Here is a 12,701-nt window from a genome sequence, read left to right as displayed (position 1 = left end):
GGTCCATCTCTGTGCACCTGTGGTCGTGGTATCACCCTGCGGGATCCACACTCAGAGCTGCTGCCGTGGGAGGGCGGCTTCGCCCTTGCACTGGCTGCCGCCCCCCATTTCTCAGTTCTCCCCGTTTCTCTGTTTCAGCCTGAAGGAGCCCCCCGGTCATACACCTACAGCGCTTTCTTCTGTCCCAATGGTGAGTTCCCGTGCCCACCCTGCCAAGGACTTTGGCCCTTACCCCTGCACTTCGGCAGCTTTCCTGCTGCTCAGTGGACACCCACCATCCCTAGGAGCTGGGGACACAGCAGCAAAGCACTGATATGTCCCAGTTGGGGGCACCTGTAAGCCAGAGTGAGGACTGGGCATCTGCCACGCAGGAAGTGAGCACATACGATGGTAGACTGCAGGCACCAATGAGAAGAGACTGCCATCAGGGGTAGGGCTGTCCTTGGGCCCTGGGCTCCTCACCCAGGGTCTGGGGAAAGGAGGTCTTAGAGTCATATCATGGGAAAGCTGTGGGAATGAGGGTGACCCAGAACCCAGGGATAGCAAAGGAGGATGCGGGAAATTAAGGTGGGTTCCAGAAAGTGTGAGATCTGGGGTCCATCTTGATCCCCTGAAATTGACATTATACCTGCCCATGATCTGTGAACAGGAGATGGGCACAGAGTGCCCAGTGGGTGGGGTGGCCAGACAAAGGCCTGTCCACACCTCTGCCTTGTGGGGTCAGGGCAGTGCTGAGAGGAACATGAGTCTGAGCTGCCTATGGGAGGGTCTGCCCCTTCCCCATCCAGTCCCTCCCCAAAGAGCCCTCCAGCTTGGAGGTTGGGCTGGGCCTGGCACTGGGCACTCACCTGGCAGGTTTTGCCAAGAGGCACAGCAGAGGATCTGAAGTGGAGTCCCCTGGTGATGCCTACCTTCTAGGTGTACCACCTCCTTGTTCCCAAAGCATTCAGCACAACAGGTCCCCTGACCCACAGCACACTCTGGACACAGGCTTCCTTTAACATCCCCCCCTCCCTTTTTTCAGTAAATAGCAATACATCACATATGTGCTCAAATGAGTTTTGACAATGGTGCACAAGCAATTCAATGGAGGATGGAGAACCTTCTCAACAAATGATGCTAGAGCAATTGGACATCCATTGGCAAAAACATGAAATTCGACTGAAAGATCATACCTTATACAAGAATGAACTCAAAACGGAGCACGAACTTACATGTAAAACTGTACAACTTCTAGAAAAAAAAACATGGGAGGAATCTTTGGGATCTAGGGCTAGGTAAAGAATTCTTAGACATATTACCAAAAGAATGAATGACAAAAGGAAACATTGATAAATGGACCTCATCAAAATGAAAAGCGTTTGCTCTGTGAAAGATGCTGTTAATGCGGGGAAATTCAAGTTACTGACTGGAAGAAAATATTTCCAAACCCAGAACTGACAAAGGACTAGGATCTAGAATATATAAAGAGCTCTCAAAATTTAACAGTAAATAAAACAAACAATCCAATTAGAAAATGGGCAAAAGAAATAAACAATTCACCGAAGAAGATGTACAGATGCCAAATAAACACATGAAAAGGTGCTCAACTTTGTTAACCATTACAGAAATGCACATTGAAATGCAGTGAGTTATCAGTACACACCTACCAGAATGACTAAATAAAAAGTAGAGATAGCACCAAAAGATGGCCAGGATGTGGAGACACTGGATCTCTCACACATTGTAAAGTGGTACAGTCACTGCTGGTGGTTTCTTAAAACAGTTTGATGGTTTCTTAAAAGACAGCATGCCATCAGCATACCCACCAGTAACTACACTCTTAGGCATTTATCCCAGAGAAATGAAGACTTATGTTCACACAAAAACCTGTATACAACTGTTCATATCAGCTTTATCTGCAATAGCCTCAAACTGAAAACAGTCTAGATGTCCTTCAGTGGGTGAATGGTTAAAAAGTTGTGGTCCATCCATATCTTAGAATACTATCCAGAGTAAAAAGGAAGAAACTATTGATAACATGCAGCAACTTGGATGAAGTGGATTGAGTAAAAAAAAAAATCCTAAAAGGGTACATAAAAGATTCTGTTTATATGACATTTTCGAAATGACAAAATTTTAGAGATGGTTGTTAGGGCAAGGAGAAAGGGTCTGGGACTGATGATAAAATGGCAACATTTATTTTTCTCCCATAAAATAAAATTGGAGAAATCTGAATGAGGATTGTAACAGTGCCAATATCCCGTTAGTGATACTATACTAGAATTTTGTGAGATGTTACCATTGGGGAAACTGGGTCAAGAGTACACAGATTTCTCTGTGTTATTTCTTAGAGTCACATATAAATCTATAATTATCCCAGTAAAATTTAAATTAAAAACGTTTTAAAAAGCAATGCATGTGTACAAATACCATATGATTCCACTTATATGAGCTCCCTAGAGTAGTCAAAACTATAGGGTCAGAAAGTAGAGTGGTGGTTGCCAGGGGCTGGGGGGAGGGGAAAATGGGGGTTTATTGTTTAATGAGTATAGAACTTCAGTTCTACAAGATGAAAAGAGTTCTTGAGGTGGGTGGTGGTGATGTTTGCACAATGTGAATGTATTTAATGCCACTGAACTGTACACTTAAAGATGGTTAAGATGGCAAATTTTACATTGTGTGTATTTTACCATAAGTTTAAAAATTGGGAAAGGAAAAAGCAATACCTGTGTATTAGAGAAAATTTAGAAAGAGAGAAAGATAGAAACTATCTCCTCTGGTTCATACCCAAAGATGACCTCTTTTGACATTTTGTTATATTCACTTTCATAGGATTGATTATTGTTTGTTTTAGCATAGTTGTGACTCATAAGCTATGTAATTTTATATCTTGCCTTTCTCACTTAACACATCCTGAGAACTTTTCCTCGTTATTGTAAAGTCGTTATAAACAGCATTTCAAAACAGCTTCAGTATGCTCCATCAAAGGACTGCTCCAAAATTTGATCATTATGGAACATTTTGAAACATTATTGGACATTTATATATTGTTTGTACTTCTTATATCATAATCAACACTAGGCCAAATATATTTGTATTCAAAGTAAGGTCAGTAACATTTTAACATGTTTATTGACGTATAACTGACATACAATAAATTAGACATATTTTAAGGGTAGTTTGATAAATGTTGACATGTGTGTACATCTGTGAAGCCATCACCACAATTAAGATAATGAAGATTTCCATTAACCCTAAAGTCACATCCCTTTGAACTCTCTCACCCTGTCCACTCTTGCTACTAGGGAACCACTGATCTGCTTCCTTTCTCTATAGATTACTTTGCACCTGCTAGAATTTTACATAAATGGGATCATATGGAATGTCCTCTTTTTGTCTGGCCTCTTTCACTCAGCATAATAATTTTGAGATTCAACCATACTGTGTGTGTCAATAATTCAGTCATTTTAAGGCTGAGTAGGAGTCCATTGCATGGATGTGTCACACTTTGTTTATCCATTCACTTTTTGAATGTTATTTTTTCAAGTTATTTCCCGTTTGGGGCTATTTCATATAAAGCTGCTATGAACATTCATGCACAAGTCTTTGTATGGGTGATGTGTTTTCCTTTCTTTTGAGTCAATGTCTAGGAGTGGAATAGCTAACTCATGTAGTAGGTATGTATTTAACTTTTTAAGAAACTGTCAATTGTTTCCCAAAGTGGTAGTACTATTTTGCATTCCCACCAGCACTGGATAAGCCAGTTCTGCCCCATTCTTATCAACACTTAGTATTGTCTGTTTAATTTTAGCCATTCTAATAGGTGTCTAGTGGTATGTCATTGTGGTTTTAATTTGCATTTCCATCATGACTAATGACGTTAAGCGTCTTTTCATATGCTTATCTGCTATTAGTCTATCTTTTTTTGTGAAGTGTCTTTTAACCTTTTTACAATTGAGTTGTTGGGAGTTCCCAGGTGGTACAGTGGTTGGGATTCAGTGCTTTCACTGCCGTAGTCTGGGTTCAATCCCGGGTTGGGGAACTAAGATCTAATAAGCCAAAGTGAAATAAAATTAAATAAAATTGAGTTGTTTATTTATAATGAGTTTTGAGAGATTTAAAAAATGTGTTCTGGATACAAGTCTTTTATCAGATAAATGCTTTGCAAAGGTATTTCTCCCAGTCTGTGGCTTGCCTTTTCATTCTCTTAATAGTGTCTTTTTTTTTTTTTTTTTACCGACACACTCTTTTTTTTTTTTAACCTCTTTATTGGAATATAATTGCTTTACAACGGTGTGTTAGTTTCTGCTTTATAACAAAGTGAATCAGTTATACATATACATATGTTCCCATATCTCTTCCATCTTGCGTCTCCCTCCTTCCCACCCTCCCCATCCCACCCTTCTAGGTGGTCACAAAGCACCAAGCTGATCTCCCTGTGCTATGCGGCTGCTTCCCACTAGCTATCTATTTTACGTTTGGTAGTGTATATATGTCCCTGCCACTCTCTCACTTTGTCACAGCTTACCTTTCCCCCTCCCCATATCCTCAAGTCCAGTCTCTAGTAGGTCTGTGTCTTTATTCCCATCTTACCACTAGGTTTTCATGACCATTTTTTTTCTTAGATTCCATATATATGTGTTAGCATACGATATTTGTTTTTCTCTTTCTGACTTATTTCACTATGTATGACAGACTCTAGGTCTATCCACCTCACTACAAATAACTCAATTTCGTTTCTTTTTATGGCTGAGTAATTCCATTGTGTATATGTGCCACATCTTCTTTATCCATTCATCCGATAATGGACGCTTAGAAAGCCCAGAGATAAACCCACGCACATATGGTCACCTTATCTTTGATAAAGGAGTCAGGAATGTACAGTGGAGAAAGGACAGCCTCTTCAATAAGTGGTGCTGGGAAAACTGGACAGGTACATTTAAAAGTATGAGATTAGAACACTCCCTAACACCATACAAAAAAATAAGCTCAAAATGGATTAAAGACCTAAATGTAAGGCCAGAAACTATCAAACTCTTAGAGGAAAACATAGGCAGAACACTCTGTGACATAAATCACAGCAAGATCCTTTTTGACCCCCCCTCCTAGAGAAATGGAAATAAAAACAAAAATAAACAAATGGGACCTAATGAAACTTAAAAGCTTTTTCACAGCAAAGGAAACCATAAACAAGACCAAAAGACAACCCTCAGAATGGGAGAAAATATTTGCAAATGAAGCAACGGACAAAGGATTAATCTCCAAAATTTACAAGCAGCTCATGCAGCTCAATAACAAAAAAACAAACAGCCCAATCCAAAAATGGGCAGAAGCCCTAAACAGACATTTCTCCAAAGAAAATATACAGATTGCCAACAAACACATGCAAGAATGCTCAACATCACTAATCATTAGAGAAATGCAAATCAAAACTACAATGAGGTATCATCTCACACAGGTCAGAATGGCCATCATCAAAAAATCTAGAAACAATAAATGCTGGAGAGGGTGTGGAGAAAAGGGAACACTCTTGCACTGCTGGTGGGAATGTGAATTGGTTCATCCACTATGGAGAACAGTATGGAAGTTCCTTAAAAAACTACAAATAGAACTACCATATGACCCAGCAATCCCACTACTGGGCATATACCCTGAGAAAACCATAATTCAAAAAGAGTCATGTACCAAAGTGTTCATTGCAGCTCTATTTACAATAGCCAGGAGATGGAAGCAACCTAAGTGTCCATCATCGGATGAATGGATAAAGAAGATGTGGCACATATATACAGTGGAATATTACTCAGCCATAAAAAGAAACGAAATTGAGCTATTTGTAATGAGGTGGATAGACCTAGAGTCTGTCATACAGAGTGAAGTAAGTCAGAAAGAAAAAGACAAATACCGTATGCTAACACATATATATGGAATTTAAGAAAAAAAATGTCATGAAGAACCTAGGGGTAAGACAGGAATAAAGACGCAGATCTACTGGAGAACGGACTTGAGGTTATGGGGAGGGGGAAGGGTGAGCTGTGACAGGGCGAGAGAGAGTCATGGACATATACACACTACCAAACGTAGGAAGGTAGATAGCTGGTGGGAAGCAGCCGCATGGCACAGGAATATTGGCTCGGTGCTTTGTGACAGCCTGGAGGGGTGGGATAGGGAGGGTGGGAAGGAGGGAGACGCAAGAGGGAAGACATATGGGAACATATGTATATGTATAACTGATTCACTTTGTTATAAAGCAGAAACTAACACACCATTGTAAAGCAATTATACCCCAATAAAGATGTTAAAAAAAAAATCTAGAAACGATAAGTGCTGGAGAGGGTGTGGAGAAAAGGGAACACTCTTGCACTGCTGGTGGGAATGTAAATTGAAACAGCCACTATGGAGAACAGTATGGAGGTTCCTTAAAAAACTACAAATAGAACTACCATACAACCCAGCAATCCCACTACTGGGCATATACCCTGAGAAAACCATAATTCAAAAAGAATCATGTACCAAAATGTTCATTGCAGTTCTATTTTCAATAGCCAGGAGATGGAAGCAACCTAAGTGTCCATCATTGGATGAATAGTGTCTTTTAAAGAACAGAAGGTTTTCATTTTAATGAAGCCCGGCTTATCACTTTTTCCTTTTATGGATTATTTTTTGTTGTTTTATCTAAGAAATCTTTGCCCAACCCTACATTTTCTTCTCAAGGTATTATAGTTTTAGGTTTTACATTCATAAAATGGCTATGATCTGTTTCGAGTTACTCCTTGGAGCCCATGCAAGGTATGGATCAGTGTTCCTTTTTATGCATCTGGAGGCCCAGTTGTCCTGGCATCATTTGTTGAAAAGACTTTTGCTATTGAATTGCTTTTGCACCTTTGTTGCAAATCAGTCGCGCATACATGTGTGGGTCCATTTCTGGACTCCCTGTTCTGTTCCATTCAGCATTTGTCTATGTTGACACCAGTGCTGCACTCTTGTGATTGCTCTAGCTTTAGAGTACGTCTCAGTGTCGGAGGGTGTGAGTAAACTTGGTTCTTGTTTATCAAAGTTGCTTTGGCTCTTCTAGATCCTTTGAGTTTCCATGTAAATTCTGGAATCAGCTTGGCAGTTTCTTCAAAAGACTCCGCTGAGATTTTGATTGGGATTGGATCGAATCTATAAATCAGTTTGGGGAATAATTAACATCTTTGCAGTATTATCTTCTGACCCACGAACACGCTCTAGCTCTCCATTGTGTCTTTAGTTTCAGCAGCATTTTGCAGTTCGCAGCTTATGGGTCTTGCGCGTCTTTTGTAGGATTTATCTCTGTGAGCATTTCATCTTTTGTCTGCTATTGACAAAACGGTCATTAAGCCAGCTCCGTTCCACCATGCTTCCTGCAGCTTCATGGGGAGTCACAGTGAGGCTGGCCCCCTGAGGTCCCGATGCTCAGCTCTGGGCATGCTTCGGTGCCCCCTCAACACCCCTTCTCCTTCCCTCCATCCAGAGAGAGTCCACATCTCCACACCCAACAAGTACGAGTTCCAGTATGTGCAGCGGCCGCTGCGCCTCACCCATTTTGATGTGGCCGTGCGAGCCCACAACGATGCCCGCGTGGCCTTGTCCCCAGGACCCCAGGACACGGCAGGCATGATCGAGATCGTTCTGGGAGGGCACCAGAACACCAGGTCCTGGATCTCCACCAGCAAGATGGGCGAGCCCGTGGCCAGCACACACACAGCCAAGATCCTCTCCTGGGACGAATTCAGAACATTCTGGATCAGCTGGCACAGTGGGCTCATCCAGGCATGGCTGGGCTTGCCTGGGGTGGGCACGGGAACCTCCTGGTCCTCTGGCATTGTTGCTTCCTGATACATGTGGTAGGGGTGGGGAGGGGAGAGGGGAAACACAAGGCAGCTCTCAAGTTGCTCACGGTCTGCCTGGAGTTACGTACAAAAAACAGGTGGTGAGAGCTGTGGCGGAGGAAGTGCCCAGGGATCTGGGAGCTGAAGGGTGGTGGGTGGTCAGGGAGAAAGAAAGTGGATAGAACAGGTAAAATGGGGACTGTGGACTCTTTTGGGCCAAGCAGAGGAGACATAGAAAGAAGCAGCTGACACAGCTTCCTAGAGGAGGGATATAGCCAAGTGGGGTTTTGAAGTACAAATAGAGGAGTTTGGAGGCATATGCTAAGATCCAGAGGTACTTTGGAACCTGCAGATGCCACACTTGTGTCTCTGTTAGGTGTTTCATGAACAGTGTGGTCTCTAGTTTCTCTCATCTCTGACCCCTTGAGAACCCCGCCCCAACCTATAAGCGTGGCCAAGGCCTCTGACCATGTCTGAGCACGGCTTCACGCTTCTTGCCAGCATCCAGCAGCATTGGCCTCTTTTTCCAGGTGGGCCATGGTCCAGAGCCATCCAATGACTCTGTCATCATGGCCTGGACCCTCCCCAAGACACCAGAGGTCCAGTTCATCGGTTTCTCCACTGGCTGGGGTTCTGTGGGCGAGTTCCGCATCTGGAGGAAGGTGGAAGTAGATGAGAGCTACAGCGAAGCCTTCACTCTGGGGGTCCCGCACAGCGCCATCCCTGGGTCTGAGCGTGCAGCCGCCGCCATCATAGGTGCGTCTGCCCTGCAGCCTGATTTGGGGAAGACAGGAGCAAGAACCCAGGCCAAGGGACAAGTGTTTACTCTGGGCTCAGTCTCATACCAGGCTTTGCTGGGGACCTGTGCTCCGGGGCCTCCAACCACACACCCACTCACCTGACAAGCAGCTTCTAGTGCCTTCTCCATGATGGGCGCTGGGGCCAGACTCAGAGATGACCTCAAACCCGACCTTCAGGGCTTCCTAGTCTGGCTGAGAAGGCAGGTCCTTGCCCTGTGTGGGGCAACCGGGAGGGTGGGTGGTGAACTCCATGAGGGCAGTGGGTCTGGGGTGATATACAAGAAGGCTGAAAGGCCAGGTGAAGTTAACCAGGTATGGGGTGGAGGGTGGGGCTTCTGGGTGTCCAGCTGAGTGGGCAGGACCATTTCAAATGCTTAGAGCATTTACTGAGCAGGGGTAAGAGGCTGTGACCAGGGATCTCTTGGGCTGTGGATTGTCTCCCATAGCCCTGGCATAGAAGTGGAAAGTGGGGAGTGTGTGATCCATCTAGTGCTGGGAATTGGAAGGGTGAGGTGAGGGTGAGACACCAGGAGGAGGTGGACAGGCCTGAAGGAGGGGGTCTTGGGTCTCTCTGACATCAGAGGATGGAAGCCCTGGGGCCTGGGCAGGGTGGTGGTTGTGACCAGATCAGAGGATATTGGAGTTTATGACTTCTGAAGCATGAGATAAACTCAAATGTGGCCTTGGGGATGAGTGGCACAGATGGAGGTGAGGGATGTAGGGGAGAAGGCAGATGGACAGCAGTGGAGAGGAGGTGAAGGCAGGGACTTGTGTGCCAGTCAGTGTCATCAGCACAGTGGGATGGAAGGTTGGAGAAGAAGCTGGAAAACCCAGAGAAGGGTGATGAGAAAGTAGCCAGGTAGGCCCTGCCACAAGAGCAGGCTGCAAGAGCAGTGGCAGCCTCAGTGGGGCAGGAGGAAAGGCCGAGGAAGGAAGAGAGGTGCAGTCAGGGGACAGTGGGGATTCCAGAGGGCCCATCAGCAATGTTTGGGGCATAGAGGCCAGGGAGAGGAAGACAGGGTACTGAAGGGATGAGAACACAGTAGGTCAGAAATAAGAGAAAAAAAGAACTTTTAAAAACACACCAACAATACCACACATGTAGGAAGAGTTTTATAAAAAATCTAAATACGGTTAGAGAGAAAATCACATTTCATATTGGAAGTTAGAAAAAATATTTAGAATGGAATCGCATGGCTGGATTGACATCTTAACGTCTGTGGGATGCAGCCAAAATTGTACTAAGTGGGAAATGTATAGCCTTAATTGCACCTGTTTAAAAAGCCAGAAAGGAAAGAGCATTTAACATAATGAAAAGGTAGAGAAAGAACACCTGAGTTAAAACTAAAGAACACAGAGGGAGGTATGGAGGAAAGGGCCAGTGGGTGTTCACCAAAGCCAGGAGACCAAGCAGGCTGACTGGGCAAGGGTGCAGCCCAGTTTCAAAGGGCAGCACTGGCAATCAGAGGATGGGTTGCTGGTGTTAGGCCACAAGTGGGCTCTCTCTAAGGAAAGCTGTCCGTAGGACAGCCAGGGCACTGGGTGAGGCCAGTCCCCAGCCCATCCTTCTTTTTCTTCCCACCAGGAGATGTCATGGGGCCAACTCTGAACCATCTCAGCAACCACCTGCGCCTGCCCTTTGGCTGCGGAGAGCAAAACATGATCCACTTTGCACCCAACGTCTTTGTCCTGAAGTATCTCCAGAAAACCCGACAGCTCAGCCCTGAGGTGGAAAGGGAGACCACTGATTACCTGGTGCAAGGTACTGGGGGACACTGCCTGGGTGGAGGGCATGGGACTGCAGGTAGCCTTGACCATGCTGGGGGGCAGCTCACATGCCAAGTGCGGCGGACGTAGAAGAAGGCAAAGAAGTGGGTGAAAGAGGCCACTCTGGGTGGCCTGATGGGGTCCCTGTTAATAGGAACCTGGTGTCTGCCCCTGTTAGGAAAAGGCTCTGAATGCTGGTAATCAGCCCTGGGGAGAGGAATAGCATCTTTTAAAAATGTAGATATTTTGAACAACCAGAGCAGTATAATAGCATTATAAAAAACATCTGGAAAGGGAAAAAAATCCCCATAACCTCCCTGTCTTGCTGGCTCTGGGTTTACTCCTCTGCCCTCCAGGAGCAAAGATTAGCTTTGCCACTCTTGGTGTCTCATAACATGGCATCCTATGGCGTGCCCTCCACCCCCAACCCCGCACTGTGTGCACAAGATTCGTCCACTGGGCTGTGGGGACCTGTGGTCTGTTCACCTCCATTGCTGTGTGGGGAGACCATAGTCAGTGTGTCTGTTGATGGGCTTTGGAGCAGCTTCCAACTCAGGGCTTTTAGAATGGTGCTGCCATTAATCACCCTCTTAGTGTACTTGGTGACAACACGTCCAGATTTCTGTGGGGTGAAATCGCTGGGTCTCAGGACGTGTTCAGTTCATAATCACTTTGGAGACTACACTATTTGTTCATCACGTGCATTTATGGAGCACAACATACTGAACTATGCTTTTGGACATACTGGGGTTATTTCCAGGTTTTTTTTTCCTAAATAATGCAGCACTGAACATCTTCAGAAATAAACCACCAGCACTGAACTTCTTCAGAAATAAACAAAGCAGCATTGAACTTCAGATATAAATAACACAGCACTGAACATCTTCCATTGCCATGACTCAGGTCCTTAGGATAGGGAACAACCTTATGGCAGAGGGGGCGGAGGCAGGGGGGCGGACAAGGCCTCTGAGGGCCCTGTCTTACCCACTTTGCACATCTAGGCCCCACAGGTAGGAGGAAGGGGGTGGGAGGCTGGAGGTGGGGTCTCACTTCTGTCATGGATTCCCACTCTGTGTCCTCGGGTAGGGCCTGCTTTTCTCAGTAACTTGGTTTCCTACCTGTGTAACAAGGGAGTTGTCAATTGATCCCAAGGTCCTGGGGCCTCCTGGGCTCTGCTTCTAGCCTTGGGCTGGAGCTGAAGTGAAAGGAGCGCGTGGAGGGGGCTGGACCCAGCTCTGAGGCTGGCATCGATCTTGTGCCAGGCAAGTGCCGCTCCATCCACGCTGCCCTGAGTTGCCTTCCCGGCAGCCTCCACACTGATGGTCCCCATTTCCCAGATGAGCAAAGTGAAGGTCCTGGGAGTGAAGAGGTGCCCAAGACCTCATAGGGGCAAGTGGTGGGGGCTTCTCAGACTGCAGGCTCCCCTGGACTGGGGCACGAGGGGCAGCCAGGGCACTAGACCCAGCCAGAGGGAGATGAGAACCCACGGGCACAACCTTGGAAATTTCTGCCACCGAAAAGGACCCGCGGGTGCCTGGCTCAGACGATGCTGGCCCCTATCAGATGGGGAAACCGAGGCACGTGAAAATCTCGATTCCTAAGGCGAGTCTGGGGTCCCTGCCTCCTGGCCTGTTACGGTTCCCGCAGTTATTCTACTCCAAGGGCAGTCCTGATGATCTACAACCATCTGTCCTTGTGGATGAGAAAATGAAAAAACTTACTATGAAGAACGTACAACTCTCAGATGAAAAGAGAACTCAGGGGTTGCCATGGGCTGAAGGTTTGGCTTCAAGAAGGCTGACCGCAGACTTCCCAGAACCCCAAGTCTGCTTGGTCCATCGTGGGGACGGGGGGCTCAGGTTCATGTGCTGTGAGGGTCTTGGAGGTGGATGGGCCCTGGCTTCCCAGGGCCAGGCATACCTCAGTGGATTCATCTGGGCTCAGGCCCTTGAATGCCACCCAGAGTGCAATGACCTGTATGGGTGAGTGGCAGCCTGGACCCACCCCCCACCCCAGGACAGCCAGACCTGAGGCTTATCAGCCAATTGGCCTTTCAGACTCAACAAGCCCCAGATTAACCTCCGACCCCCTGGTTTTCCGGCAAACCTTTGGTGTTAGTTTCCTGGGGCTGCCGTAACAAAGTACCACAAACTGGGTGGCTTAGAACAATAGGACTTTATTCCTTCATGGTTCTGGAAGACAGAGGTCCAAAATGAAGGTGGCAACAGGGTTGATTCCGTCTGGAGGCTCCGAGGGAGCATCTGTCCCAGGCCTCTGTCCTGGCGGAATTCTGGTGACTCCA

General features: G+C 46.0%; 1 protein-coding gene across 7 annotated transcripts in view; it reads left to right on the top strand.

Moving 5' to 3' along the window:
* CPAMD8 (C3 and PZP like alpha-2-macroglobulin domain containing 8) overlaps positions 1–12,701 on the top strand; it is a 99,284-nt gene that overhangs the window by 62,488 nt on the left and 24,095 nt on the right. For all 7 annotated transcript variants that reach the window (XR_009539744.1, XR_009539743.1, XM_060144664.1 and 4 more), the window contains 4 exons: positions 139–190; positions 7,475–7,794; positions 8,363–8,588; positions 10,218–10,394. Coding sequence is in view for 5 of the 7 variants with exons in the window: in XM_060144664.1 (XP_060000647.1) it covers positions 139–190; positions 7,475–7,794; positions 8,363–8,588; positions 10,218–10,394 (775 nt within the window). In the remaining 2 variants the exon portion in view is untranslated. The remainder of the gene's footprint in view (positions 1–138; positions 191–7,474; positions 7,795–8,362; positions 8,589–10,217; positions 10,395–12,701) is intronic.

Source organism: Lagenorhynchus albirostris, chromosome 3 (assembly GCF_949774975.1).
Source record: "Lagenorhynchus albirostris chromosome 3, mLagAlb1.1, whole genome shotgun sequence".
NCBI classification, from domain to species: Eukaryota; Metazoa; Chordata; class Mammalia; order Artiodactyla; family Delphinidae; genus Lagenorhynchus; species Lagenorhynchus albirostris.
This window is presented reverse-complemented; position numbering and strand designations above follow the sequence as displayed.